Raw genomic sequence first — 25,201 nt, 5'->3', positions numbered from 1 at the left:
TGATTTTGGAACGATATTCCATATCGGTTGGCATTCACAATAAAAATCGATATGTTAACTGATAGCCGCTGGTCGTCTGGTGATTGCAAGTAAAGTAAGGACGTATCGCAATAGTTAAAATTTTGATTTTACAACCGCTGCACAAAATATAATTTAAAATTAAAAATATGACAATGGATATTCAAGTCAAAGTATTAGAACTGGAACGAGCATTTCAAAGTCCACGCTTCAAGTTGTCGGAGTTCCCAAAAAGAGCAACTTCAGAATAACAGTGTACTAAATATAATCACAATATTTACTGTCGACAATTATTTTTTTTAAATATACGTTCGTATTATTTTTAAATATGTTAATTAAAGTATTTAAATAACTATTCATCAGCTTTAGTAGAGCGGACCCTGTTTATTCTGTCAATGTTTACGGCAATTTATCTTGAGCATCGTCGGGTGCCACATCACGGATTTCAGTTGGGAGTACCTGCTTCGAATTAAACCTAGGTACTTACTGTGAGAAACTAAACAAGCCAGAATTAATTTCAAGAAAAGTCGGTTAAGATGGTTATGTTTTTTTTCCCACGTTTATTTCATAGCGGCTGACACATCTTTATAGCTCTCTTTTCCACAGATCTTTTTAGCTCTATCAAAAGCCTCAATAATGCACGATCTGTAAACATGATGTTTTATTAATTTATATTAATATATACAATCAAATCAGAAAATCATCTACCTGAACAATTTTTGGTGCAACACATAGGCGCTTACATGGCCAGCATCTAAATACCTTACTTCAGCTCCTGGCCATATGTCTTCAAGGCTGGAACATCCATCTCGCGGAACGTATGCATCATCTCTTGCACAAACTGCTATTATTAAGGAGGTATCAAATGGTATTGAAAAGTTCTTTAAATGTGTACACTCGTCCATCATTCCTCGCATGAATTGTAAAGCTTCTCTCTCCCACCAATTGGTCTTTGTAATATCAATTTTTTTATTTTTATTTTGTGCGGACATAGGTAAAATAAATTTCATTAGTTTCGTTAATGCCGATCCTTCTGCCGAGTCTGAATTGCATAAAGCTAATTCAGAATTGCCAGAAATGTTTTCACTGAGGATTTCTTTCAATGGCAAAGATATTTTGTTAGAGTCCAGTTGTCTATTTTCAAGTGATTTTGATAAAAATATAGAACTATCAGCGTTGTCTAACGAATGGTTTTGTGTCTTGCTATTATTTCCATCGGTATCACGCTCCAGAGACTGAATCTTTCTGGTATCATCAATATCCTCTTTGAGCTCATGCAGAGACTGATTAAAATTTTGTATAAACTTTTGACCAGCCGTGAAGGCATCGTCTATAATGGTAACCATTTTCGAAAGACGTTCCCTATATTGGCCATCAGAGTAATACTGCGTCTCCAGCATATCCCAGTTGATGGATTGACTCATTACGCCCTATTAAAAATAAAATATTATATCCGTTACCATTGGCTGTAATTCATAGCTATTTACTAATTTTAATTTCAGAGCATGTTACAACACCAGCTAAAATGGGTGATGTTAAATGAATTTTAACACGCAAAAATTCATTACGCTAAAACTTAAACATAAAACCAACCGTTAATGCTAGAAGCATCGAAAGCTGAAAGTAAGAAGAAGTATTTAAAGACATATATTTGTATTACATACAGTGGTGAAAACAGCCGATGCAGTAGACCAAGATAAACACGGGACTAGAACTAAGGGTTTTGGCCAGTTCGTGGCTGCTAGCGATGCCATCTATAAAAATAAAAGTATTATTATAGGTCATCAACAATATTTATAGTCACTAAAGAATAAAATAATATTATTTCTCGTTGGGTTTTCAGTACTTTTCGAACCGATAATAAGTTCATCATTAATGGGGCTTACTTACATGACCTCCCATCGATAATCCGGTGATGCCAAGGGGACCGAAGCCGTTTCTTTCGCACCAGTGCAAAAGAACAAGACATTCAAGTATAAGACATCCACCCATAACAAATATATCTGACACGTTATGCAAATTCGATCGTCTGCAAACAGATAAATTATCCTTTTGTTACATAAATAGGCCTTAGCAATACATTTTTTAAAAGCATATTTATCAATTTAAATTATTATATAAGTCTCCATATAGATATATTAAAAATCGTTTATACAATTACATTTGATCATCTGGTTTCCGCAATCCATAAAATGGATTTTCCAATATAATAGATCCAATATTTGCATCTTTCAGTAATGGCTTAGCAATAAAATTTCTTCGGCGCCAAAAAAACTGAAACCAAAGTTTCCAAGTGTAAGGAGTAACAAAATTTGATTAATGATTCATTCGGGACGCGCCATATACAAATTAATTTCCGGGCCTTAATTAGCTTTGCGTTATTAATACTCACATGGTCTCCAGTTCCTGCTAAATGGATGCAAATTGGCTTATGCTCTTCGTTATTCCATTTATTGGGCAATAATAATTGAAAATATGCCTGCTGGGCTGCATCAGGAACGACTCCAGGCATGTGCAGCTCAAGGGGAGTCGTAAAATTGCCTTCTATCAAAGTCGAATCAGAATATTTTTTTTTTTTTGTAATCTCCACTGGATAGTCGCGTGGCACAAGCTTAAAGCATGTTTCCCTACTTGAAATTATTTTTCGAAACTGAAATACTCTGAAAATAATAAATACAAATTAAGTCTAATCAATTAATTTTACCAAGATAATTAGACCAGAAAATTCGGCTAGCTCTACGTGTAATAATTAATACCCAAGAAATTATTTCCTTTGGTTCTCCAAGCCTAGTTCAAACGTGGAATACCCATACATTTGAAATATCGAAACGATTTTACAAACATTTATCGATACAGCCCGTCTGCAACTCTAATTTTTATTTAAGGTCTGCAGTGGACAGAATCATGCTCAAAAATATGTTGTATACTTCTCTCATGGAATGCAGAGCCGGCATTTAGTGCGCGTGATAATTAGTTAATGTGTTTTAGAAGCATTTCGAATTATTACATAAATGAATATACGCAAAGGAATAGCACTACATATGTACATGTGTCTTCACAAACTCATCAATGCAATTGTTTGTAGAATATTTATTATTGCGTAACTTACCTATGTAAGTTTTCAGGCTTTCCCCATCCCTTCTCAAAAAATCTTGTAATAAGCATTCGTCGATAGAGACTGTCAAGTTTGCTGGGAGGCATGTTTTACAAAAATTTGTTGTCAAAACAGTGGGACTTCTTACTGCACCAACTAAGGTGCTGAATTTAGTTAAATAGTTCATCTAATCGGGTTAATAGAACGATTTGGTGAACTACATTCATGAACATCATTAACAAAAATATCGATATTTCCAACATCATATAAAATAATCAATGTTATTATGAACTTAATTTGCAAAAACAAAATTTATGTTCAGATTTCTCTTCAATTTGTGCATGCCTTCTATTCGTAGCATAACAATTATTTTGTTTTACAAGCTATCCATAAATAATATAATCGATACACATTGATAAATATTTTAAAAAGTAAAAAAAAAAGTATTTAGAATTTAGTTCATGTGGAAAACTACCATATTTAACACTTTGTTGTTGACAATAATATGGTATATTCATTTGTTTAAAGTCAACAGGCACTTTAAGTATCGACGCTGTCTTGGCTTTGAACTTGCTATTTAAAATTTCAGACTAGTTCGATTTCGGAACAATTGGTTTCTTGGAACTGCTAAGAACTCAATAACATTTATGTTTACAAGTGGATTGTTATTAAAGAAAAGAATTACAATTTGTTTCACAATGAACCCATGTGTATTGGTCATATCTTATGGAAATCTTTCTGCAACGAAAATTGTTGAAAGTATGTCCTTACTCTCAATCACACATGCATACATACATACAAAAAGAGGAAGTGTAGTACATTTTAGTTTGTAAGAAAGAAAGTTTTGTATAAGAAACCAAAATATTGTTGCAGGCAAGTATTGAGGAAAAGAGGATACCAAGTAACATCTTCTAGGTGTGCAGCGGCCGTATTGCTATTACTTTATGTAGACCTGATTTATTCATTCTAAAAGTTACAATCCACAGAATGAAATACAGTAAAGCTGCCAACAACATTATGGTGAGGTGTCGAATATGCCGGTATGTTCCATTATGAAGTTAACAAATAGTAAAATAGTAAAATTGGGAAGGATCAATTGCTATTGTTTCTCCAATAAAGATGTACGTTCAACTGGATTCGGCCCCTAACATATTGTTCCTTAGCCAACAATTTTGCAAGACGAATAGCAACTTATGCGACTGTCTGTCAATACACAAAATATATTTTTTTTTTATTATTGCGCTTTGATAGTTTTAATTCTTTAAATATATTATATAAACTACAGTTAAGTTGCAACTCTTCAATTGCTATTTTCAGACATATTAACTGAAATAAATCAGCCAAAAGTAATAACACCTGTTACATACGGGTCCTTGGTTATAAACCATTTTAAATGTGATATTAGAACCAAATATTACAATACCAGCGTATATTTAATAGCTTTCGATGGAACGTACGAAGGAGTTCCAACAGAATTAAGGAGCACAACTGAATCTCTAATCGTATATTTTGAGCCAAACGATGTAAGTACGATTAAGAGGATAAATATATTGATTTTATTTGTAATTTTTGCTTTCAGAAATCATTTATTAACAACCTCTCGGGTCTTAATGACTTTATAATAACTAATAAAATCCAGCTAGGATTTTTAATTACAACAGCATTTTCTGGCAAACCTAATGAACTAACATTCGAAGACCTTAAAGAAAAGGCAAATATAGTATTTGATATAATAACACTTAAAGAAGAGGAAGAGGAACATTCAGAAGATGCGTTGTGCGAAACAGACAAATATTCAGAGATTGTAGAAGGTTTAAAAAATTTTGTATGGTCAAACATAAAAACAAAAGCCTCAAGTAAGTAGCGCACTGTTCATATCTTATTCCTTAATGAATAAATAGTCTTTTTCTCTTTAATTTTTTTGTATATCTCAAGAAACTATATAAAGAAATTTGATATTCATTTTCTCAATTTTATTTGTAGCTTCGAATTGCAAACAGCCCAACAATGCTGAGGATCTGGAAAATGAACTAAATGATTTTGAAAAATTATTAATTACAGCACAAAACCTACGCAGCGACACACGTTTAACTAGAGATGAAATTTTAAATAAAGCGGAAGAATTAGCGGAGGTTATGTCAGCAATTTTAAATGATAATGATAGTGATTAATTTTAATAAATGTTAAAACAAAATATATTATTGCCTTTTGTTTTTTCTTCTCATTACTTTCGAAAGATTGGGAATTAATGCACGTCGAAACATATTTGGAAGGTATCACGTATGCAAAGAATAAACATAACCATCTATTCCTATTGATACAAGCGAATTATAGCTTTGACGGAATTATATCTCGAGAATAAGAGTTTAAGTCATTAAATTTGATTAAACCTTAAATTTTTATCCTACCGCCTGCCACTTCAAAACAAAAGAAATATTTATGAATAATTAGAAGTTTCTTTTAATTTTACATCGTTCAAAAAAATAACAGAAGTTGTTTATAAATTAAAATTTAATGGTATTTGGAAGAAGCTCGGCACAAAACATATTTTTTATTGTTTTACTTTTTATTTTTAAAAACCTTAATTAATTTAATATTGGTATAATATTTTTTGTTGATAATAACAAAACAATTTTATTTATGCCCACGGCTTGACATTTTTAATGCATTTATATATATTTATTCAATATATATGCTACTTGCCTAATAAATCAATTTTGCTCTGCCTTGGTCTACGTACTAATCTTAAGACACAATAAAAAGTAGGACCATATTTTGTAAAAGCTTTTCAGTGTTTTAACATATCTATTCGATAACTTAATTTATACCAAATTATCTGTATCTTTTTAATCTTTATAAGTTCTGTTTCTGCATGTAAGTTTTTTAATTTTTATAATTAAAATTTGGTGGGTGAAAAAGTTGAATTTCGTGTAATTATTAAACATATTTGCACATTTCTACAAAAACACAGAAATATGCTGTGGCGGTAATACTATGCACTTTGTAAATACACATGAGTCTATGGATATGTGTATGAGGCATCTATACATAATTATGCGCTTTACATGAATTTAATTATTTTGTCAAAAACATTACTTCCATGTACAAGCATATGTTATTGTGAACATATGTATAATCGCATATTCATAGTTTACCGAATGCTGAAATAAAGTGCTGGTGACTGTTCCGTTGTTAACTCATAATACATACGTATATATGTATTACATACATATGTGCTGCGAAGCGTATATGAAACAATATTATTAATAATTTATATATGTGTATGTACATTACGTACCACATACTTAAGATATTTACTTACATATGTATTTCTGTACTAAAGAAAAAACATGACATACCAATTCCAGAGCTTATTGCCACAAACACTTGTAGTCAATAGGTACTTACTCACGTACATACAAACAGACAACATATGTATGTATGTATGTACCGACATGTGCATGTGTTTGTGTTTTAATTTCTAATTTTGTTATTACACGCCCATTCCTTAAAATATAAAAAACAGATAGAAATTAGTTTAGCATGAGTTCCTTAGCTAAAATATTTATATATATATATATGTATTCTCGATCAACCCAAGCAAACGATCCATCAATTTACAATAGCATTAAATGGTCTAACTCTGAGGCAATAAGCGTTAGTCATCAACTTTTATATGCACATAGCCTCTTGTGCACCATTCGTAGGTTAGTAGCGCGATTTCACTATGCTTTACATTCTCTTTACTGATTCTATTTGCGATTGGTCTTTGTTTGTAATTAAAAAAGTTAAGCAAAATTAAGTAATCAAATGACGGCATGGATAGGATCAAAGCAGCTGATCGGTTAGTTTGGATTTCTGTTTGCTTACCAAATAAAAATATATTAGAGTTTCAACAGTAGTCTAACATCATCTTTAAATTCCAATCATATCTTAGGCTTCGTAAATAATTTCGAATTGTTCTAGGTAAGTAACAGTATCTACCAAAATGTAGCGTCAGTAGAACACCGCGGATGTTGGCCTAAGAGGCTTTCAGCCATACATGTACATATGTACAAAAAAACAAAAACAACAACAACATATTACATTGTATTAAGAAAAAATACACAAAAATATCAGATGTATGTCCTGTTGACAGTCCCGGTGTTTTTGAGTATATCGATAACAATTTCAATTTATTAATATGTAATCACTCGACCGAAACAAATACCGGTATTTTCTTCGAAATCAATGAATGTTTACATTCTGTTCGAATGGCAGAAGTATTTTTATTTTCTACATTATCTTATCATTAAAATGCCACATTTTATTATCAATTATGATAGAAAAATAAAAATACATCTGTTGATGTTATACTACAAGATTATCCTTTACAACTTGGTATCAATGTTTCGATCGCATTATGAAAATATTTAAAGTCTACTTGTTAAAAAGGTGTTATAACATTGTTTGCATCAAAGATGGGAAGTTATGTTGTATATGAATACAATTACTATATGTGCATTATTAGGGGTGTTCCAACAGATTCCGCATCTGCAGGTCCTGCGCATGCGCAAGTTTTACTGTATTGATTTCTGTGAAAGTATTTTTTAAGCCACAAGCGTTTTGTGAAAATGATTGTTTCAAAAGCTATCAAAAACTATAGAATGTAAACATTTAAATTCTCAGTTTATATATTTCGAAAATAATCATTATTTTGTCAAATTGTAGCATTTATATATATATATGTATATTTGTTTGAATCTTGTTAGTAAGTACACATTTTTTCCTCTGCAGACAGAAAATTGAGCAAATCGGCAAAATGACGCAGATGTCGCAAGACGAAATTATAAGCAATACAAAAACGGTTTTGCAAGGCTTGGAAGCCTTGCGGGTCGAACATGTTTCCATAATGAACGGTATATCAGAGGTGCAAAAAGATAATGAAAAATCTGATATATTACGAAAGAATATTGAGAACATTGAACTTGGCTTGAGTGAAGCACAAGTCATGATGGCCCTAACATCGCACTTGCAAAACATTGAAGCTGAAAAGCAAAAACTAAAGACACAAGTACGCCGTCTGCACCAAGAAAACGCTTGGCTGCGAGATGAACTTGCCAATACACAGCAGAAGTTTCAAGCATCCGAGCAATTGGTAGCACAACTGGAAGAGGAAAAAAAACATCTGGAATTTATGGCATCAGTAAGGAAATACGATGACAACCAAGAGCAAGATGAATCCTGCGAGAAGGCCCGCAACGATCCAGTCGTCGAGCTATTTCCCGATGAGGAAAATGAAGACAGGCACAATATGTCTCCAACACCTCCAAGCCAATTCGCTAATCAAACGTCCGGCTATGAGATTCCAGCTAGATTGCGAACACTTCACAATCTTGTTATACAATATGCATCACAGGGCAGGTATGTATTTTCAGTCCATTAGTATTTTAAAGAATATACAAGCCGAAGAATAGCTCGATTTTACCATTAAAAAAAAAACACTTGTGAGGGCGTCAATCACGGCCATGTGATTTAACGAATTAATGCAAATTTTGTTAACCTTAACCTTGTTTTTTTTTCTTTTACAATATGTTGAGCTTAATAATATCATAAGCTTTAATTTATGCTCAATTTAATGACATTTGATTGAGTTTTTTGTCGCAGTAGCAATTTCTTTCTTTCAAACTAATGAAATAAATTTTCCAGATATGAAGTTGCAGTGCCTCTTTGCAAGCAAGCACTCGAAGATCTTGAAAAAACAAGTGGTCACGATCATCCAGACGTTGCGACAATGTTAAACATTTTGGCACTTGTTTATCGTGATCAAGTTAGTAGGAATATGACAACTAACTAATTGCCACACAATATGCTAATGTTTGCTTCTCTATTTTAAATAGAACAAATACAAGGAGGCGGCAAATTTATTGAACGATGCTCTGTCCATTCGAGGCAAGACACTGGGTGAAAATCATCCAGCCGTAGCTGCGACCTTAAACAATTTAGCCGTCCTATACGGGAAGCGTGGTAAATACAAGGATGCCGAACCACTTTGTAAGCGTGCTCTTGAAATACGTGAAAAGGTTCTTGGCAAGGACCATCCAGATGTTGCAAAACAATTGAATAACTTGGCTTTGCTTTGTCAAAACCAAAGCAAATACGATGAAGTTGAGAAATATTATCAGAGAGCACTTGATATATATGAATCAAAGCTTGGTCCTGATGATCCCAATGTAGCAAAAACGAAAAATAACTTGGCCGGATGCTATCTCAAGCAAGGACGCTACGCAGAAGCTGAAATCCTCTATAAACAGGTGTTGACAAGAGCCCATGAACGAGAATTTGGTGCGATTGATAGCAAAAATAAACCCATTTGGCAGGTAATATCAAGTTTTTTGATAATGATTTTGTTTGTTTTTGATTAAATAGTAAGTCTGTGCTGTAATTAATCCAATAGGTTCCCACAATACAGACAACTTAACGGCAATAAGCTGTTTTATCATTTAAGAGGAAAATTCTTTTTGTTGAATTTGTAACAGGCTTTACGATTATGTTGAGAACAATCTAATAATAAACGCACTTAATTAATATATTTATGAGCCAATTTTTTTTCGTTTTGCTTTTAGGTGGCCGAGGAACGCGAGGAGCACAAGCACGATAAGCGTGAAAATACACCATATGGAGAGTACGGTGGATGGCATAAGGCTGCGAAGGTTGATTCGCCTACCGTAACCACAACGTTGAAAAACCTTGGCGCACTCTATAGGCGACAGGGCATGTTCGAGGCAGCCGAAACTCTTGAGGATTGTGCGATGCGCAGTAAAAAGGAAGCTTACGATTTGGCTAAACAAACTAAAGTCGCACAACTTCTCACATCGACCGAAAAGCGGCGATCGAAACAGATGAATGATATGGAATTTTCCGATGAGGTAATTTATTAACTCATCAATCAATCAATATAAAAGAAAAAAGTTTAAGAATAACACAGTTAAATACGACAGCAACAACTTTAATATGAAGTCAAATGCTCAAACTAACCTATTTTATTTTCATTTTTCAGAAATCGGTTAAGCCTTAAGCACATTCTTTGTCGTCTCGTCTTTGTGGAATCAGTGTGCTCCTTATATATAAGCTAACTCGAACATTAACATTATTTATTCATTCCTTAATATTAATTTTGGTCAATTTTCTCAATTACGGAGTTAAGTCATCAAAAATCATTTTCTTGAAAATTGCAATTGTTTGTTCTAAATTTTTAGCTTAAAAATATCTTTACAATATATTTTAACCGAGTATTGAGAGATCTGACTTAAGTTGACTCAAGCATAATTAAGTAAAAAGTAAACCATGTTTTATAATTTGTTATCTCTACAAAATATAGGAACGGCTTTTTAATAAACAACCAAAAATAAGTAACGATTAAATGCATTTGCTGTGTCTCCTCTTTTTTTTAATTTCTTTAACGTATCGAGTCTTCGGTGCAAAAGTAATGTGGTAAAAACATTTTTATTAACATTATATACGTATAATAATTATATTTTATTTTTAAAGTACCTACTACTTTGAATACTTTTAATGTTATTTCAAGACATAATTTTTTGCGTTGGGGCTCGATGTGTAGAAAATTAAAGCTTATTTATTATACAATATATAAAGGATAATACCGTATTTTAATAAAATATTTAACCAACCAAAAAATGGGTATATATTTAAATCATTGGAAATATGTAAAAGAACTAAAATTCAAGAAAGTGCTTTTGAATTTTTGCTGCTTTGCCAAGTTATTTGTCAAATTTCACTAAAGTCGTATTATTCAGTCATTTATTATCAGAATCAAAAAACAGTTTATACATATATACAAATATCGTTATATATATGTATACATATCTATATATATATATATATACAAATATATATATATATACATATATATATATAGTATTTATTTATTTTGAATATCAATTATATTTAATAAGGGACAACTCGCGTTCATCGAAGACACTTTTAGCATAATTAATCTGAAAAGAAAGCAACAGACTCAAATAAATATTCTATTCATTTTCAAGCAACGCTTCTTGAGTGTAATATATAAAAACAGTCACAAGGACCAGACCCAGGTTGCAATCCGATTTCTAAATGGTTTCTTATATATAGTTAATGGAGATTTTAACAGGTTAGGATTTTACTTACACATCGAGATGCAGCCTCAGCACACTCCTCTGTTCGACACCGAATTCGCGGTCGTGTAATTTTTGGTAAGATTGTTGATATTTCTATGTAGTAACTCGATGTAACTTTAATTGTAGATGGGCTAGGCCCCGCATTAGTTGTCAATGGATGACATGATAGAATTTCACTAAGGTGACACTCAAACATAATAGTTGGGTTTTCTTCACAAATGGAGAATATACGAACAAATTCCGTAGAAACTAAAAGGCGTAATCTTGCTTCTTTATCACTCCAAAGGTTTGGCTCGTAAAATATGATTTTTTCCATAAAATTTTTACGATTTATTAAGTAAAGGTACTGTTGACCTTTACTTTGGCGACTAGAATATGCTGGTAAAAGCCCACCAGGTGCACCAGTTACGCATCTGGGTAAACGTTTCCGGCTTGGAGCATGTCGATGTGAGTCTCTGCTAGTTTCACGAACAGCACTTGCCGTCTCTGATGCCAAGTCCAGCATTCCAATAATTGGCTTCGTAACAGTGCCCACCAATCCTTTGCCTAAGCCACTGAGAAATCCTGGAACACCATCGGCGGAAGCACCATCGTATGTGTGTCGAACAATACTTGTAACTCCGCCAAGCAATCCAAATCCAAAGCCTTTTATGCCCGCTGCAAGATGACCACCGGATGTATTTGATTGTAGCTCCAAAATTCGTTGTCTCGTTTCGTTATCGTGGTCATCCAAAACTACTTTTCCCAGACTATCCGATAATGTTTCGGTTAACTTTGCTGTTGAATTGGAAATTCCATGCGTAACATTTTTCACTAGACTTTTGACTGAACCTTCAAAGATTAGTCCTGATACACCTTCTGACAGATCGTTTGCGAATCCTAGAGGATTTCCCAAGAAATCAACACTTCCCAATATTGAAGCTGCATGCCATTTAATTTGGTTAATATAGTGCATCTTTATCGCTCTCAGGTAAACATCCAATGTCTCAAAGTGATACCTGTGGGAAAAATTATCAAGCTCTATCAAAGCATCTTCAAATTTTATTAACGTGAGGCCCAATGACTTTTTCGTGTATTTCAATTCATCGGGTAACTTGGACGAAGTAAGCGCAGACAATCGAACCTGTGAAAAATTGTATATTAATTAGAAAAATGATAATAAATCTTTTAAAATCTTATAGAGAGGAATTGATCTAATACATTCTTAGGAATTAATGTTTACCTGTGTCGGACCGATACTTAAGTTTTCAAAGTAGTATCTTTTCATATTATTCTCGAATGATCTGTCTTGATGATCTTCATAATCGCAAGGACGAAACGAGTTGTGCAGGTTTTCTTTGCCATATCCAAGAAATGAGGCTATTTTCAGTATCAGCTTTTCCTCTAAATACATAGTGCAGGGTTTTACATCCAGATTCACGTATTGAAAAATTAAAGCGTTCTTATTGGGACTGGGTAACATTTTAAGCGTAAATCGCACGGCATTTTTCACTGAGTCCTCCTTTGTTGATACAGTAACATGCAGGGTCACTTGGCTAGCGGAGTCTAATAATTGGTTGTCAATTTGAATGCTTGCTATAATTAGATCTATTGACTTTTCCATCGAACTATCAATGAATTCAGCAACGATGTTGTCCAAACTAATAAATATGATCTCCTCACAAGGTTTCAATGTAATAATAGAAATACCAATTCCTTTGGGAAGATCGACATTTATCTGAAATATACTTTATTTTAATTAATGTTCATTAAGTGTAGTTTTAATAAAAACTTACGTGATATTCATGTGTGACTTGAGTTTTCGCTTTATCAACAATCTGCCTGTTATTGAAGGATGCATGGGTCCAATGTAAGTCAGGAGCCAGAAAAGTCTCATTTGGCTTTAGCTTTATATCACAAATTTGAACAGTTTTGATCGGTCCATCCAATTTGGTGGATATTTCTAATTGGCCAGAACCAGGCCTCAATTTTTGGGCCACGAGGTGTTGTTCGCGCGGTGTTATATCCTTACATTTTGAATGATGTTTAACACGACCCACTACCGCCTCCGAACCAGACCTAAGGCCATGTTTTCTAGAAGGGGACTGAGACGATAAAAGACTTCGATTATACTCCACGAACTGATAAATAAATTATAAAAGCTTTTCGGATATTATTTCTTACCTGAACACACATATTCGCGTGACACATAAGTCGACCATTTTCAAATCTCCAGGTTTGAGTTGTGGCTCTCTGTTTATTGGGCGTTCGTACTACGAGCGCAGTAAGTTCCGTCGGATTCGGTGGCTTTTCTAAATCTAGAACCAACCGCACAGCGCTAGCCTCATTCGTTTGTACAGGTGGTGTCGATCCTTCATGTTCCAATTGACCATTAGAATTCATTAGCCACAATTGCGAGCGGTCTCCAGAATTTTTTTCCATAATGATGACTCTTTTGTCGCATACACCTAGGACTAGTTGCTTATATTTTTCGTCTGGCTTATCACCATCTCTTTTGAATTGATCAAAGGTGTCGTGAAACGCAATATATATGAAGTTGGAGTATGTTAAGGTTTTACCATTTGATACGTTAATTGGATACTCAAGTGTGTTTCCCCCAGGCGCTTCCATAAGCAATGTTTCTGTGCCCAAAGGATCATCCATAACATATGACAATGATGACTGCGGCCGAACTGGTGTTGGCCAAATTGGTTTTGAGCCTTTTTGTGAAAAACTGATCACCACCTCCGAAAAGTTATCTATCCTAATTGGAGGTGGTAAGCTTCGAGCATCCGTAAACAAGAGAATAAACGTCGCCCCTCTGTATATTATTTCCAGTCTTAGGAAAAACATTTCGCACCATTCATTCCTAACGTTGATGTACAAACTCTGCACCTCGTTAATGGGTATGCCTTTCGACCAACAACAACATTCAACATCTGCGATTCGTACACAAACAAGCGGCTCTCGGTCCCCGTTGGTCCAATGAAATGGGAAATTGCAGTCAATAGGCGCCGAAATAACATTACGCAAATTGGTAACATCCTAAAAATAGATAGAAAAACCTTTTGAATTTTGAACTAAATCAAATTTTATAATCTATGAGATTTGCATTAAAATAAAATTTTCTCCGATTTGGTTAAACTAGAGCTTGGTCAAAGATCTGTCTTTATATATGTATATGTAGATTAAGGGTGCAGGCGACATTAAAATGTCTTTTCAGAGTATATTAGCATAATATCGTTAAATTAAATGGACTGAAGACTCAAATCAAGAATCATTATTTAACTATACATAGCTATAATTTTTTTAGTACTTACATTATGGATAATATTACATTGTTGTGTAAATTCAAGCTGGTGACCGCTTTTATTGTACAGATGGAAACGTGGTGACAATGTAACAAATGTTGTGCACGAATATAGTCCCCTTCCGCGACGTACTCTAATTCCAATTGTGTAGCACCCGGGTCCACTTTCCGTGCGTAATTCCCTGTACGTTATATTCTTGATCATGCTGAAACTTTTGCACCACTGAAAATATAAAAGTATTTATGTAGCAAAATGGAGTTGGTTGCTATGAAAACTCACCTGATTGTTGGCACCGAACGTGCTGCCCAGGCGCACTTCCAAGTTTGGTGATCCTTCTTGATCGGAAAATGAAAACATTAGAGGAGAAACTTGTCGCGCTGTTTCATGCTCATCAAATTGTCCTGCTGCAATCTTATTAGTTCCTTCTTGTTTATAAATCAATGGAAGACCCGTTTTATTTACAATCCAAATGGGTGCACTTATATATATTTCCATTCCTCTTCCTTTTAGGGATTGAATAGATATGTGCAGATGCAATTCTCTGTTTTTGGCGTCAATTAGTTTCAATTTCGGCTCGACAGTACCACTGTGATTCGATGGAACCTTTAACTGGCCTGAGACGTGAAAGTTATCTAGTGTGATGCTCAAGTTAAAGGATTCGCATATATTTCTATTATATATGTTCTTGCTCTCAAAGGCATTAATTCGTCCCACATTACATCCATTAATGTTGAAACTTAAATCACAGCATAGCATATTCTTTAGCATCAGCGGCGATAGCAGTGTAATTGAGTGGCCCGGCATACTTTGATCTTTATAGGGATATATTTCCCTATCTATACTGACGAGTGTGTACAAGACGCTCTTGTTGGCATCGTAACAGATGTTCAGATTTTGTGAGCTATCAGTTTTGCAATCTTTCCATACTATTTCATCGTTGCTAAATCCAACATCGTCAATTTTGGATTTCTTAGTTTCGCATGGTGTATGTGAAATATATAACGAGGCGTCAATGAACTTCAGAGGCACGCACTGTTGATCATTCGGGCAGATGGTGGTTATCGCAGAAGCAGCATCTGGCTGATTTTTATTTAAAACCATTTTCAGATATATGTCGTGATCCAATTTGTTTATTACTCTCAATGGGGACATCACTTTGATAAGCTTCTGCGCAGAGCCCATTAGTGAGATATCAAAAATGATTCGGGACTTTTTTTCATAATGCGAATCCAAGATTGTTGTTCGAAAATACATGCCCACCTTGTCGATAGAAATTGGCCCAATCAAGGTCCAGCCATGAATTTGTACCAGAATTTGGTGAAGATTCAACAGATGCGAATCAATGTGCCTTAATTTACTCTTCTGACTGAAATCAAATGTTTTAATTTCTTCAGGTTGCACAGAGGTCCAGTTTTTAATAATATCCAGCTGCTGAAAATCCGAGCATGTCAAATCGCCAAGCTGAGCGTAAATTGGCTTAAAGAGTAGCGCAGAGCCAGTAAGATTTTGTAGGGCAAATGGTACGAAGGGTGCTCGTTGTCGGAAATTTGAGTTTTTGGTGTTGTCGAGTGAATGGAAATCGCTCGTCCAATTTTTGGAAACCATGTGAAACAGCTCAATTAGCGTTGATGTAATATTAATCTTAAGTAACTGCTTGCTGTTCAGAAAGATTTCGAATCGCTTCTTTTTATCGAAATGGGTCTTCTTATATTTCCACTTCACAGCACACTGCCAGAGTTCGGCAAGGGGCTCCCAGCCGCTTAGGCGTCGATTGTAATAGTTGAGCGTAACTTCGGTATCCAGATCACCCTCAGCCGAATTTGAATTTAGGTTCTCAACTTCAATAACATTGGCATTGAATTTGTATTTAAGTAGAACCTTTGTTAGGGATACTTCAAGCAGGGGTACATCAGCATCCATGCAATCATCAATAACGCACATCGATATGCAATTAGCATCGAGGACTGCCGTCTTCAATTCCAATGCCGGATTCTTAACGGTGCTGCGCTTCTGCTGGGACAACCAAAGGGCCGCTTCATTGAGTTTCCAATTGTTTAATTCCATTGCGATCCAGCAGTTCGTTATCTCAAATCCCATCGCAAGGAGCGGTGCGATTTTCTCAAATTCAGAATTCGATTTGGACAAAACATTCGGTGGAGTTGAGGTTTGTGAGGGTAATGAGCTAAGCATTCTTAAAAATAGTTTCATATCGATGTATGATAAACGTATATTCAATTGCTTTTGCACAACAATATTCAGGCAATTGTTTCTCAGCTCTACGTTCAGGGTGAACGGATCAATTATTGACAGCGCACTCTCATCCTCAGCGTCCAATATGCATGAAAATATTTCCAAATGATTTATATTTATGGATAGGGGTACACTATGATTATGTGGCTTGTAAGATATGACCGTTGTGCTCTTCAATATAATAGCATTTGAATCAAGTCGATTACACTGTTCCACTAATATAATTTCGGAGTCTGTTACGTTTATGATATATTCGGACAGGGAAGCATCTAACGTTTGACTATTATCTGTTTGCGAAAACTGGGTTGATTTTGGATTTACGGACAATGCTGTTAGCGGTTCTTCTTCGAAAAACTTCTTCAACCGTTCTAAAAAGTCTAAAATTCCTATTACCCTCATGTCGTTCAACATTACCGTATATTTGCACAAATTTAATCTTTTTCTGCAATGAATTTCAACCTGAGCTGAGTGCTTGGGAATAGTATCTTTTTTTGAGGGCTGTAATATGCTCCTGAACACATTGGCATTGTTAATACCATCGCTCGGTCTTTCGTCAACAATTAAAATGTTGCTAGATATCAGATCTATATCTTGTGAGCCATCGCTCAACATATCAATTTCTAGTTGTGATCTTATAAAATGTATGCATGCTAGGGGCTCATGCACGAAATCTGGCATCGTATTTGTATTTTGAACTACCAAAATGGAAACATCTTCCAGAAGTATCCTTATAGAAAGCAAAGTTATAACATTTGTGGAGTCTTCATTTTTAGAAAACAAACTTAATGCCGAAAATGCTTCAATTGATGAACTAGCATTATTAAAGCTATTGCAATAAACGTCTTCTATATGCTCTCCAATATTGTTATTTAACAGACCTCTAATCAATTTATAATTCTGAATATTGAGTGTTGCATTTAATTTGGAGAAAGTCCCTTTTACACTTATATCCGGACAGACGCGTATGGTATCTGTTGTTAGATTGCGTTCGACTTGAAGATCGAGATAGCATGATTCTTTAAACAGTCGACTCCCCTTAACAAAGCTCGTATTAGCAATATTTATAATAACTTCTTTGTCATAATTGCTTTCTAATTTATCTACACTACGTTCACCCGAGAACAAGTTTATGTTGACTAAATCGATGCGCATGACGTCCAAAATTTCATCCTGGCTTTTCACCGCTTTTCCCTTCTTGCTTATGATGCACTCGTCACTAGAAAAATGAAAACTATTCTTCAGCGTAAATTGTCCCAGATAAGCAATTAGCACATGATTGCTATTGTAACAGGCGGGTAGCACAATTACTGGGGAGGCAGCTTGAATGCAAAGTTTTATTTTAGTCGGCTGCAGGTTTTGAATCTTATCCACGTTATGCTTCTTCAGTTTTCTGATTACGGGCTGCAAATTAAAATGTGTTAATATAAATAAGCAACAACTGGGTATGCCATTAAGATAAATACCGTTTGTAATTGTAACAATTCTTTGATAAATAAGTGAAGTTCCACTATAAAACGCTTGGTATGAATATAATGAACCGATGACATGTTAATCCATAGAACTGCATCCGCGTTAATGCTATTCGGTGTTTCAATATCCATTAGTTTTCTATAAATATAGAACATTGAAATATTTATATGATTAATTTAAGATATTAATAAGCTCTCAAGTTTATTTATTTACCTTTTATACACAAAATTTAAAGCCTCGGTGCCACTCGTTATAAAACGTTCTTTATATATGTAACCAAATTTCGTAAGATCGTAGACAGTTATCGAGCCCAAACAACCTTCAATAGCTTTAAAGGTAGCTTCCTGAATTATGGAAAAAGTCGCGTTGGATACATTTATTCTTGACAATACTGCTTCGTTACGAGTTGATGTAAAATTTAACGACCTAATAGACACATTCAGTTTGCTGCTGAATTCATATACGCCTGAAAAGTAAAGAAATCTTAATTAAATACGAATTCTAACGAAATCGGAGGTGCACTTACTTTTTGGCAAACTATTTTTCTGTTCAGCTAAAGATTGTGTCTTTTCTGTATCGCCAGCTAGCCCAAAGAAATCAAAGATCGTATACCATCGGTCAACGCAAATTGTCAAGTTTAGGCAGTTAAACTCAATGGAGTTTTGCTTTTCTGTTTTTGTTTCGGCAGCTTCTTGAAACAGTCGCCTAGTATGCGATCTGTAGATGACTAAGTTGTTGCTTTTCCGATCGGTCATATCATTTGATTTATATAGACTGGTTTTGTATTTTTTAGTTTCTTTAACTTTTTTATGTTCACAAAGGTTGGTGATAGATGTTGATATTGTCTTGTGCTTGCTATAAAAACTGGGCAAGTCCGGGCATGATGATGAAGTTCGAGCTTTCCGTTGATATGTTTTTTCAAGATTTATCGATGTAACCATATTCCTAAATGGCGATGACATTTCCGATTTTAAATCTTCCATTAGCACGGAGTTCAAAACGATCTTCAGATCTTCATTAAGGCCGCTCATGCGATGTTTTACAAAAAAGTCCTTAAATGTTACATTTACCAAGGGCTCATGGCTTTCGTTTTGCAAATTTATTTCAAGCACAGGCACTGAAAACTTGATAGTTGTTCTGATTCGCTGTGCATCAGTTACATTTGCATTCGTCACATTTGCATTTGTCATATTTAGCTTTACATTGCCCGACGAAACGCCATTTGAAAAGTTTGTCGCATTTTTAATAGACTCTATTATATTCTTGTATTGCTTTCGATAAAGTGTGAGCTTTAGCGTTTCAACCATGCTTCCTTCAACCTAAAAGAGACAAATTGTTAACTTATCTAAAATTTATTTGAGAAAATATATCAATTATAATAGTTGGGCAATGGATTATAAATGAGAGTGAAGTGTAAAAGTCACTCTCCACTTACCAAGAGTGTTTGAATTTGTCTTTCTCCGCCCTTTGCGTCGCCATATCCTGTAAACACATTTAAAGATATTGCCGTGTCGTGCAATATAGGAAACGCATCCTGTTTACTTTCGTACATTTTGCTTGCTATTGGTAAAGTGTAGGTCCAATCTTCCTTTTGCTCATCAATATTTAACGAAAATAAATTTATATTTTTCACCTCAATAACATATTTTACTATTACATCCTCGTTAATATTTTCTATCTTTTGAGGAATATCATCATTATTACGGCAACTAATTTTTCCCAAATTTGCAATAAAAACTTCTTTACTATCATTTGAAATGGGAAGAACGATTATGGGACTACTTATAATAACGTCAAGCCTAAAATGAAGAGTAACAGAATATTACGTACTTATATAAAGATAATTTATGTATAGAATTATTGAAGTTTAATAGCATAAAGATTAAGAAATCACTTACGATATCAATGAATTTTCTTGATTTCTATTTAGCTGAGGTGGTTTTGTCTGATTACTAACATCTTTTATTTGCTGCACAAATTCTTTGGCCATATCAGTTGCTTTGTTTCCGATTGAAGTTAAAAACTCTCTGAAAATGAAAAATATTGTAATTACGAAAAATTATGATATTGATCGCCACATATTGATAACTTACTTCAGACCCTGTTTAAAACTTGTAATACAAAAATTGAAATCTTGTAAAAATCTAGGGCTATGGGTATAAGAAACAGACGCCATTCGCACATGTAGAGTGACTGCGTTTTTATCGCTCCATAGATTTGTGAAACTGAGGGCATCAATTTGATCATACTTTTCTTCTTCACTATTGTTTAAATATATTTCGTTCGAGAGTTTATTCAGCACCGATAGACGGTTCGTTTCTGACTCTGGATCTCTTCCAATGGACAGAATTCGTTGATAGCGTACTCCTTGCGGAGTAATATCGATGATTTGTATGCCTCCTAATGATCCAATAATTGACAAGCTCGATTGCATCGAAACATTTATCTTGGCTTCACTTATTGTGAGCGTACCTACTTTTCGGGCAATCTCATACTTATCTCGTTTTATCGTGTACAATATTAAAACATTCAACCGAAAAAAATCGAAAATAACTTCATGATGATTATGTTCAAGGGAGCCCTCTGTTTCTTTTAGCTCCAATGCAGGCCCGGTATCACACTCATCCCTAACTTTTTCGAAAATCTTTTGACCACGACAAATGCGTTCAGCAAAATTTAAAAGTTCAAGTATAGTTTCCTGGTTGGCTGAAAGTAAAAATATAAAAATGATTATAGAAGAGTTAAGGAATTTTTCAGTAATGGATTGAAAAGAACGTTAAAGATATATGTGTTTTGTACATACCAATTATTTCCAAACTATTAAATGAAATTTTAGACGTGTGTAGATAGGCGGACTTATCCGAATCGGATGCAATAATACTGATATCAATGTTAATGAGCGCATTTAATTCCGATTCATCACAGCGTTCCCCCGATGGTCCTATAAAAAATGATTAAACTAACATTAATAGATACCAGAGCAGGAGTCGACTTGGGGAGGCATTAATATATCTAAATATTAATCTAAATTAAATAAAGTATTTAAGTACCTCTTTGAATATTTTGGACTGCTTTTGTTATAATATGTGGACTTGTTGGCCTGTGATGGTCAGTTGAATCTGGAGATCCTGGTGTAACAGGTGAGCAAGCATTACTGTGTCTTAGGCTTCCAGAAAAGCTATCCATCCTGGAAATAAAAACATTCATTTAATTCAAAATAATTGTGGAATCTAAAGAAATGTAGAGTATCAGGCTCCTCAAATTTTTTGATCTTGTTCCAGTCGGCTTTGTGTTGTTGCATTCGCGTGAAGAAGTATACCTCTGATTCAAGTCTGACACCTGATTACGTATTCCCGCGATGTGAATACATTGACGGCTGCATTAACACTGTTCACGACAAAGCCCGTAATAAGAACTGGAGCACAGGAATAGACGGCGGCTGCGACGACAACGGCGATGGCGGTACCAACGACGATATTGGCGACAATGGAGCAAACATATTTATACTACAGATTGATAGTTTGTAACTAAACTGTAACTGGATACTATAAGGTATCTAATAATATCAAACTTTCATTGTTTTCAGCTTTAAATAACTAAAGCAAGGTTGCTTTTTTCATCTTAAAAACTCACCCAACATTTCGATGACTGGCCACCAATAGTTCAAAGTCTGGACCGAATGACTGAATAGCATCTACTAGGAGTAATCCATGGACAGACATTGTAATTGTTGTTTCTTTTCCGGTGATCACTAAGCCCGCTCTAGCTCCAATGACTTGCAATTCGGCAATGCTCTTTTCCTTAGATTGCATCTCGATTATCAGTTGGCCTATGGCAAACTGCAAAACCAAATGGCTTTCATCAGCATTATAATAGGGATGATTACTTTCATCTGTATGCAGTTTAATTTCAGTTTCGATTGTTGAAGTTTTCTTTAGCCGTGGATTATTTGTAATTGGATAAACTATTTTTAAGAAATGTTTGATTTTTTCTTCATTGCCATGTATTAATATCATGGGGCACGTTCCGAATAGGGTGAGGGATGGATATTCCGGATCAGATGTAAACACAATACGTTGTTCGATGGTAAGCGTAATGTTGAATTTGTCAATTAGGTGAAAATTTGAGGAAGCCTTTAAACTGGCTTGCCATCTTTCTTGGTATTTGCATACTAACACTTGCAAATTCGTAAAATTTATTGTATACGTATTATAAATTTTACTATGCAAAGCAGATTCCAGCTGAGTGTTTTTATTTATGAGATCCCTATACAAGTTCTCTTGCATCGTCGGAGATTCAGAACCACTTTTTTCTGATCCCGGAGGAGTAGAGCATGGAGTCATAAAGGCTTCATCATCTTCGTTATCATCGTTATCTGTGGTAGAAGTTTCATCTGCCTTTGAAATAAATGTTGAGGTTTTCTTTTGAAAATCTGATTTAACTAATTGAAATTTTCCAAAATCCATTAGAACCATCAACGAATTTTCAATCTTGTAGTTTTCCAAAAATATAATACGCGGTGCAAAAACCTCAATTTCAAAAGTCCATATTTTACGATTCGCCTAAAATTGAGAGCAGAGTGGACAGTTTAATATTTTGTTGAATGTTAAAATATTATTAGTAGTCAATAGAATATAGAGTTGTACTCTTTAAACTTACCTCATTGCCAAGGAAAATCTGATTCCAGGAACTTAGAAATTTACGTTCTTTTTCATTATTATAAGTATCTCTTATTAAATACTGCACTTTATTAGATTTGGTGAAGAAATTTAAAAACCAATCGACAGCGTCTTGGTTATAAATTAAGTCCAAGCTTTTCGATTTTATTATAAGTCGATATTGTAACTGATCATCATTTTCATATTGCAAGTGAAATAATGGATCCTGCTTATTTGTAGAATTAATAACATTTTTTATATCCGGTTGGTTTATTGCTGTTGATCTATCAGTCTGTGGTTTGATTAAGTAAGAATGTTTGGAATCCTTGTTGGTTTTATCTAATAAATAAACTTCGCCTAAAGATATTCCTACCACATAGGATGTAAATAAAGGATTTAATTGTAGAAAAGATGATAGATTATTAAACTGCATTTCTATAGATTTGCTATCATCGCTCTTTGTTGATTCTTCGGATTGCAAGATAATGAAACCTTTAAGTAGTTCAATAGTAAAATATCCAAAAATCGTGTCACACTTTAAGTGTGACTGACTTTGTAGCGAGTGTTCAAGTGCTACCAAAATGTCGTCTTCTAAATTTTGTAGGGATTCATCCTGCTCTGCAGAGACTGCAGTATTGGTACCATACCAGCCCATCCAATTTGGGAACCAATGAAATAACATTCCTTTGCCTTTAACGTTGTCAGACTTAATAGAAATTCCTTTCGAGAACACTTTTTCAAAACATATTCTGCGCAATATAATTAAATCGGCAACTCCTCTATCACTTTCAATATAGGCTTTAAATTCTTTGTCGTCGTTAGACAAATTTTCGTTGGGATTTAATATAACCGCCTGACAAATTCTCATATATCGAAGGTTTTCCTTAAGTGTTATAAACTTTTCGTCTTTTGTTTTAAGTTCGCGGCCATAGCAAACGAGAACATACTTCCACCACATTTTAGGATTATCCTTAATACTGATAATTGGTCTTTTTAATCGAAATTGACATATCTCCTTTATTTGTTGAATGCCAGCGAGTTTATCCTGTATTTCATCGTGCTGGTCCTGCAATGTCATAAAAGCTATGGTAATTAAAGGAATTCATTTATTTGATTTTACCTACTTTGGTTAAAACAATTATAACTTCAGGTACTAAAAGATCACAGGATACTCGTGGCTTGTCTTTTGAGCGAATCACTTGTGGAGATTTTTCTCGTTTCCATCTGGCGATTGCACTGATCGGTTTGATTATAAATTCATGAGGTCGTGTTTGACAAGTCGAATTCATGTTCACTAGAAGTTCTTGGTTTGAAAACTTCTGACATTTGATATCATCATGTAATGTATCCCAGTAAAGGGACAGCTCTTTTAATTCAACGATTTTAAAATTAATATCATTGTTAACCGTTTTATTTGAGCCGGTTACCCAGTTACCATCACAGCTTTGTGCAGTCAGGGAGCCAATTTTGATGCCAGTGGCTATTTTGCTTTTACCCACATCTACGACGTCTTCGTAGCGGAAGTGAACATCGAATATTTTAAGTTCGATGTTATCAATGATATTCGTTGCCATATTTGTGCCATATTTCAACCAGTTATTATATGATGAGAAGTAATACGATTCTATTTGCTTTCCCTTTTCAGAGCGCCAGTTGGCTTCCGCAGTGTCCAACACTGATTGTTTATACTCCAAGTTAAGAAGTTTTTCTTTCACCTCATCCCAATTTTCAAAGTCCTTTGGACAAACGACGCAAAACAATCCTTCCACGGAAATACACCATGGAGATGTCCTGAACTGGCGAACCGGCACTTGCAACTTAATTTTACGAATGCTGCCCGCTGACACTTCAATCGGCAAGCCAAATGAGCGCAACGCATCTTTTCGGATGGGAATGTTTTCAAGCTCGACTTCTCCTAAAGTTATGAAAGCAATTAGTTTATTTCGTAATTGTGTTAGATTGTATTTTTATACCTGATAACAGTGCAACAGACAGTTGAGCAGAGTTCAAATTTTCTAAATACTTCCCTAGATAGGTATTTAAGACCCACGTAATCAAATCTCTTAACATTATTGTGTTCTTAGAACATTACATGTGCATTCAATATTTAATATTTTTAAGCTTTATATGGATTGTACAGGTGTTCCGATATCAAAACAAACACACAATTTAATTTTGTAGACTTATAAGATACGAAAAAACATAACATATGAGTACGATAACAAAAATGCAGTGTTGTAAACCAACCAAAAAAATACTGCA

The 25,201-nt window shown here is 34.4% G+C and overlaps 4 protein-coding genes across 5 annotated transcripts; 2 read left to right on the top strand and 2 right to left on the bottom strand.

Annotated features, from left to right (window-relative positions):
* Nucleotides 1–558: 558 nt before the first annotated feature.
* Nucleotides 559–3,297, bottom strand: LOC135435316 (protein ABHD18). The gene is made up of 7 exons (XM_064692306.1): nucleotides 3,128–3,297; nucleotides 2,411–2,678; nucleotides 2,180–2,292; nucleotides 1,909–2,047; nucleotides 1,683–1,772; nucleotides 727–1,448; nucleotides 559–663 (listed from the first exon to the last, which is right to left on the bottom strand). Exons 1-7 carry the CDS (start codon nucleotides 3,217–3,219, stop codon nucleotides 579–581), a joined length of 1,509 nt encoding a protein of 502 aa, XP_064548376.1. The 5' UTR covers nucleotides 3,220–3,297; the 3' UTR covers nucleotides 559–578.
* Nucleotides 3,298–3,716: 419 nt separating this feature from the next.
* LOC135435317 (uncharacterized) lies at nucleotides 3,717–5,306 on the top strand. The gene is made up of 4 exons (XM_064692308.1): nucleotides 3,717–3,871; nucleotides 4,430–4,635; nucleotides 4,692–4,968; nucleotides 5,096–5,306. The coding sequence occupies exons 1-4, from the start codon at nucleotides 3,760–3,762 to the stop codon at nucleotides 5,281–5,283; spliced, it is 783 nt and encodes a 260-aa protein (XP_064548378.1). The 5' UTR covers nucleotides 3,717–3,759; the 3' UTR covers nucleotides 5,284–5,306.
* A 600-nt stretch (nucleotides 5,307–5,906) lies between these two features.
* On the top strand, nucleotides 5,907–10,519 carry Klc (kinesin light chain). Of its 2 annotated transcripts, XM_064692296.1 has the most exons (6): nucleotides 5,907–5,986; nucleotides 7,889–8,515; nucleotides 8,801–8,921; nucleotides 8,992–9,471; nucleotides 9,718–10,020; nucleotides 10,152–10,519. In XM_064692296.1, the coding sequence occupies exons 2-6, from the start codon at nucleotides 7,914–7,916 to the stop codon at nucleotides 10,167–10,169; spliced, it is 1,524 nt and encodes a 507-aa protein (XP_064548366.1). In that variant the 5' UTR covers nucleotides 5,907–5,986; nucleotides 7,889–7,913; the 3' UTR covers nucleotides 10,170–10,519. The 2 variants fall into 2 exon arrangements, with proteins under 2 accessions (XP_064548366.1, XP_064548367.1); XM_064692297.1 differs by lacking the exons at nucleotides 5,907–5,986; nucleotides 9,718–10,020; nucleotides 10,152–10,519 and adding an exon at nucleotides 9,549–9,683.
* A 441-nt stretch (nucleotides 10,520–10,960) lies between these two features.
* On the bottom strand, nucleotides 10,961–25,110 carry Vps13D (vacuolar protein sorting 13D). The gene is made up of 19 exons (XM_064692301.1): nucleotides 24,913–25,110; nucleotides 24,064–24,854; nucleotides 22,941–24,005; nucleotides 21,915–22,843; nucleotides 21,332–21,468; nucleotides 21,085–21,222; nucleotides 20,375–20,987; nucleotides 20,180–20,308; nucleotides 19,717–20,080; nucleotides 18,808–19,600; nucleotides 18,495–18,747; nucleotides 18,275–18,419; nucleotides 14,841–18,212; nucleotides 14,571–14,783; nucleotides 13,435–14,295; nucleotides 13,047–13,355; nucleotides 12,494–12,988; nucleotides 11,282–12,394; nucleotides 10,961–11,109 (listed from the first exon to the last, which is right to left on the bottom strand). Exons 1-19 carry the CDS (start codon nucleotides 25,007–25,009, stop codon nucleotides 11,050–11,052), a joined length of 11,877 nt encoding a protein of 3,958 aa, XP_064548371.1. The 5' UTR covers nucleotides 25,010–25,110; the 3' UTR covers nucleotides 10,961–11,049.
* Nucleotides 25,111–25,201: the final 91 nt, after the last annotated feature.

Source organism: Drosophila montana, unplaced genomic scaffold (genome assembly GCF_035044405.1).
Source record: "Drosophila montana isolate Dmon_TW-CO22-7 unplaced genomic scaffold, ASM3504440v1 contig_3543_1, whole genome shotgun sequence".
Lineage (NCBI taxonomy): Eukaryota > Metazoa > Arthropoda > Insecta > Diptera > Drosophilidae > Drosophila > Drosophila montana.
Note: the sequence above shows the minus strand (reverse complement) of the source record. Positions and strands in the feature narration are given on the sequence as shown.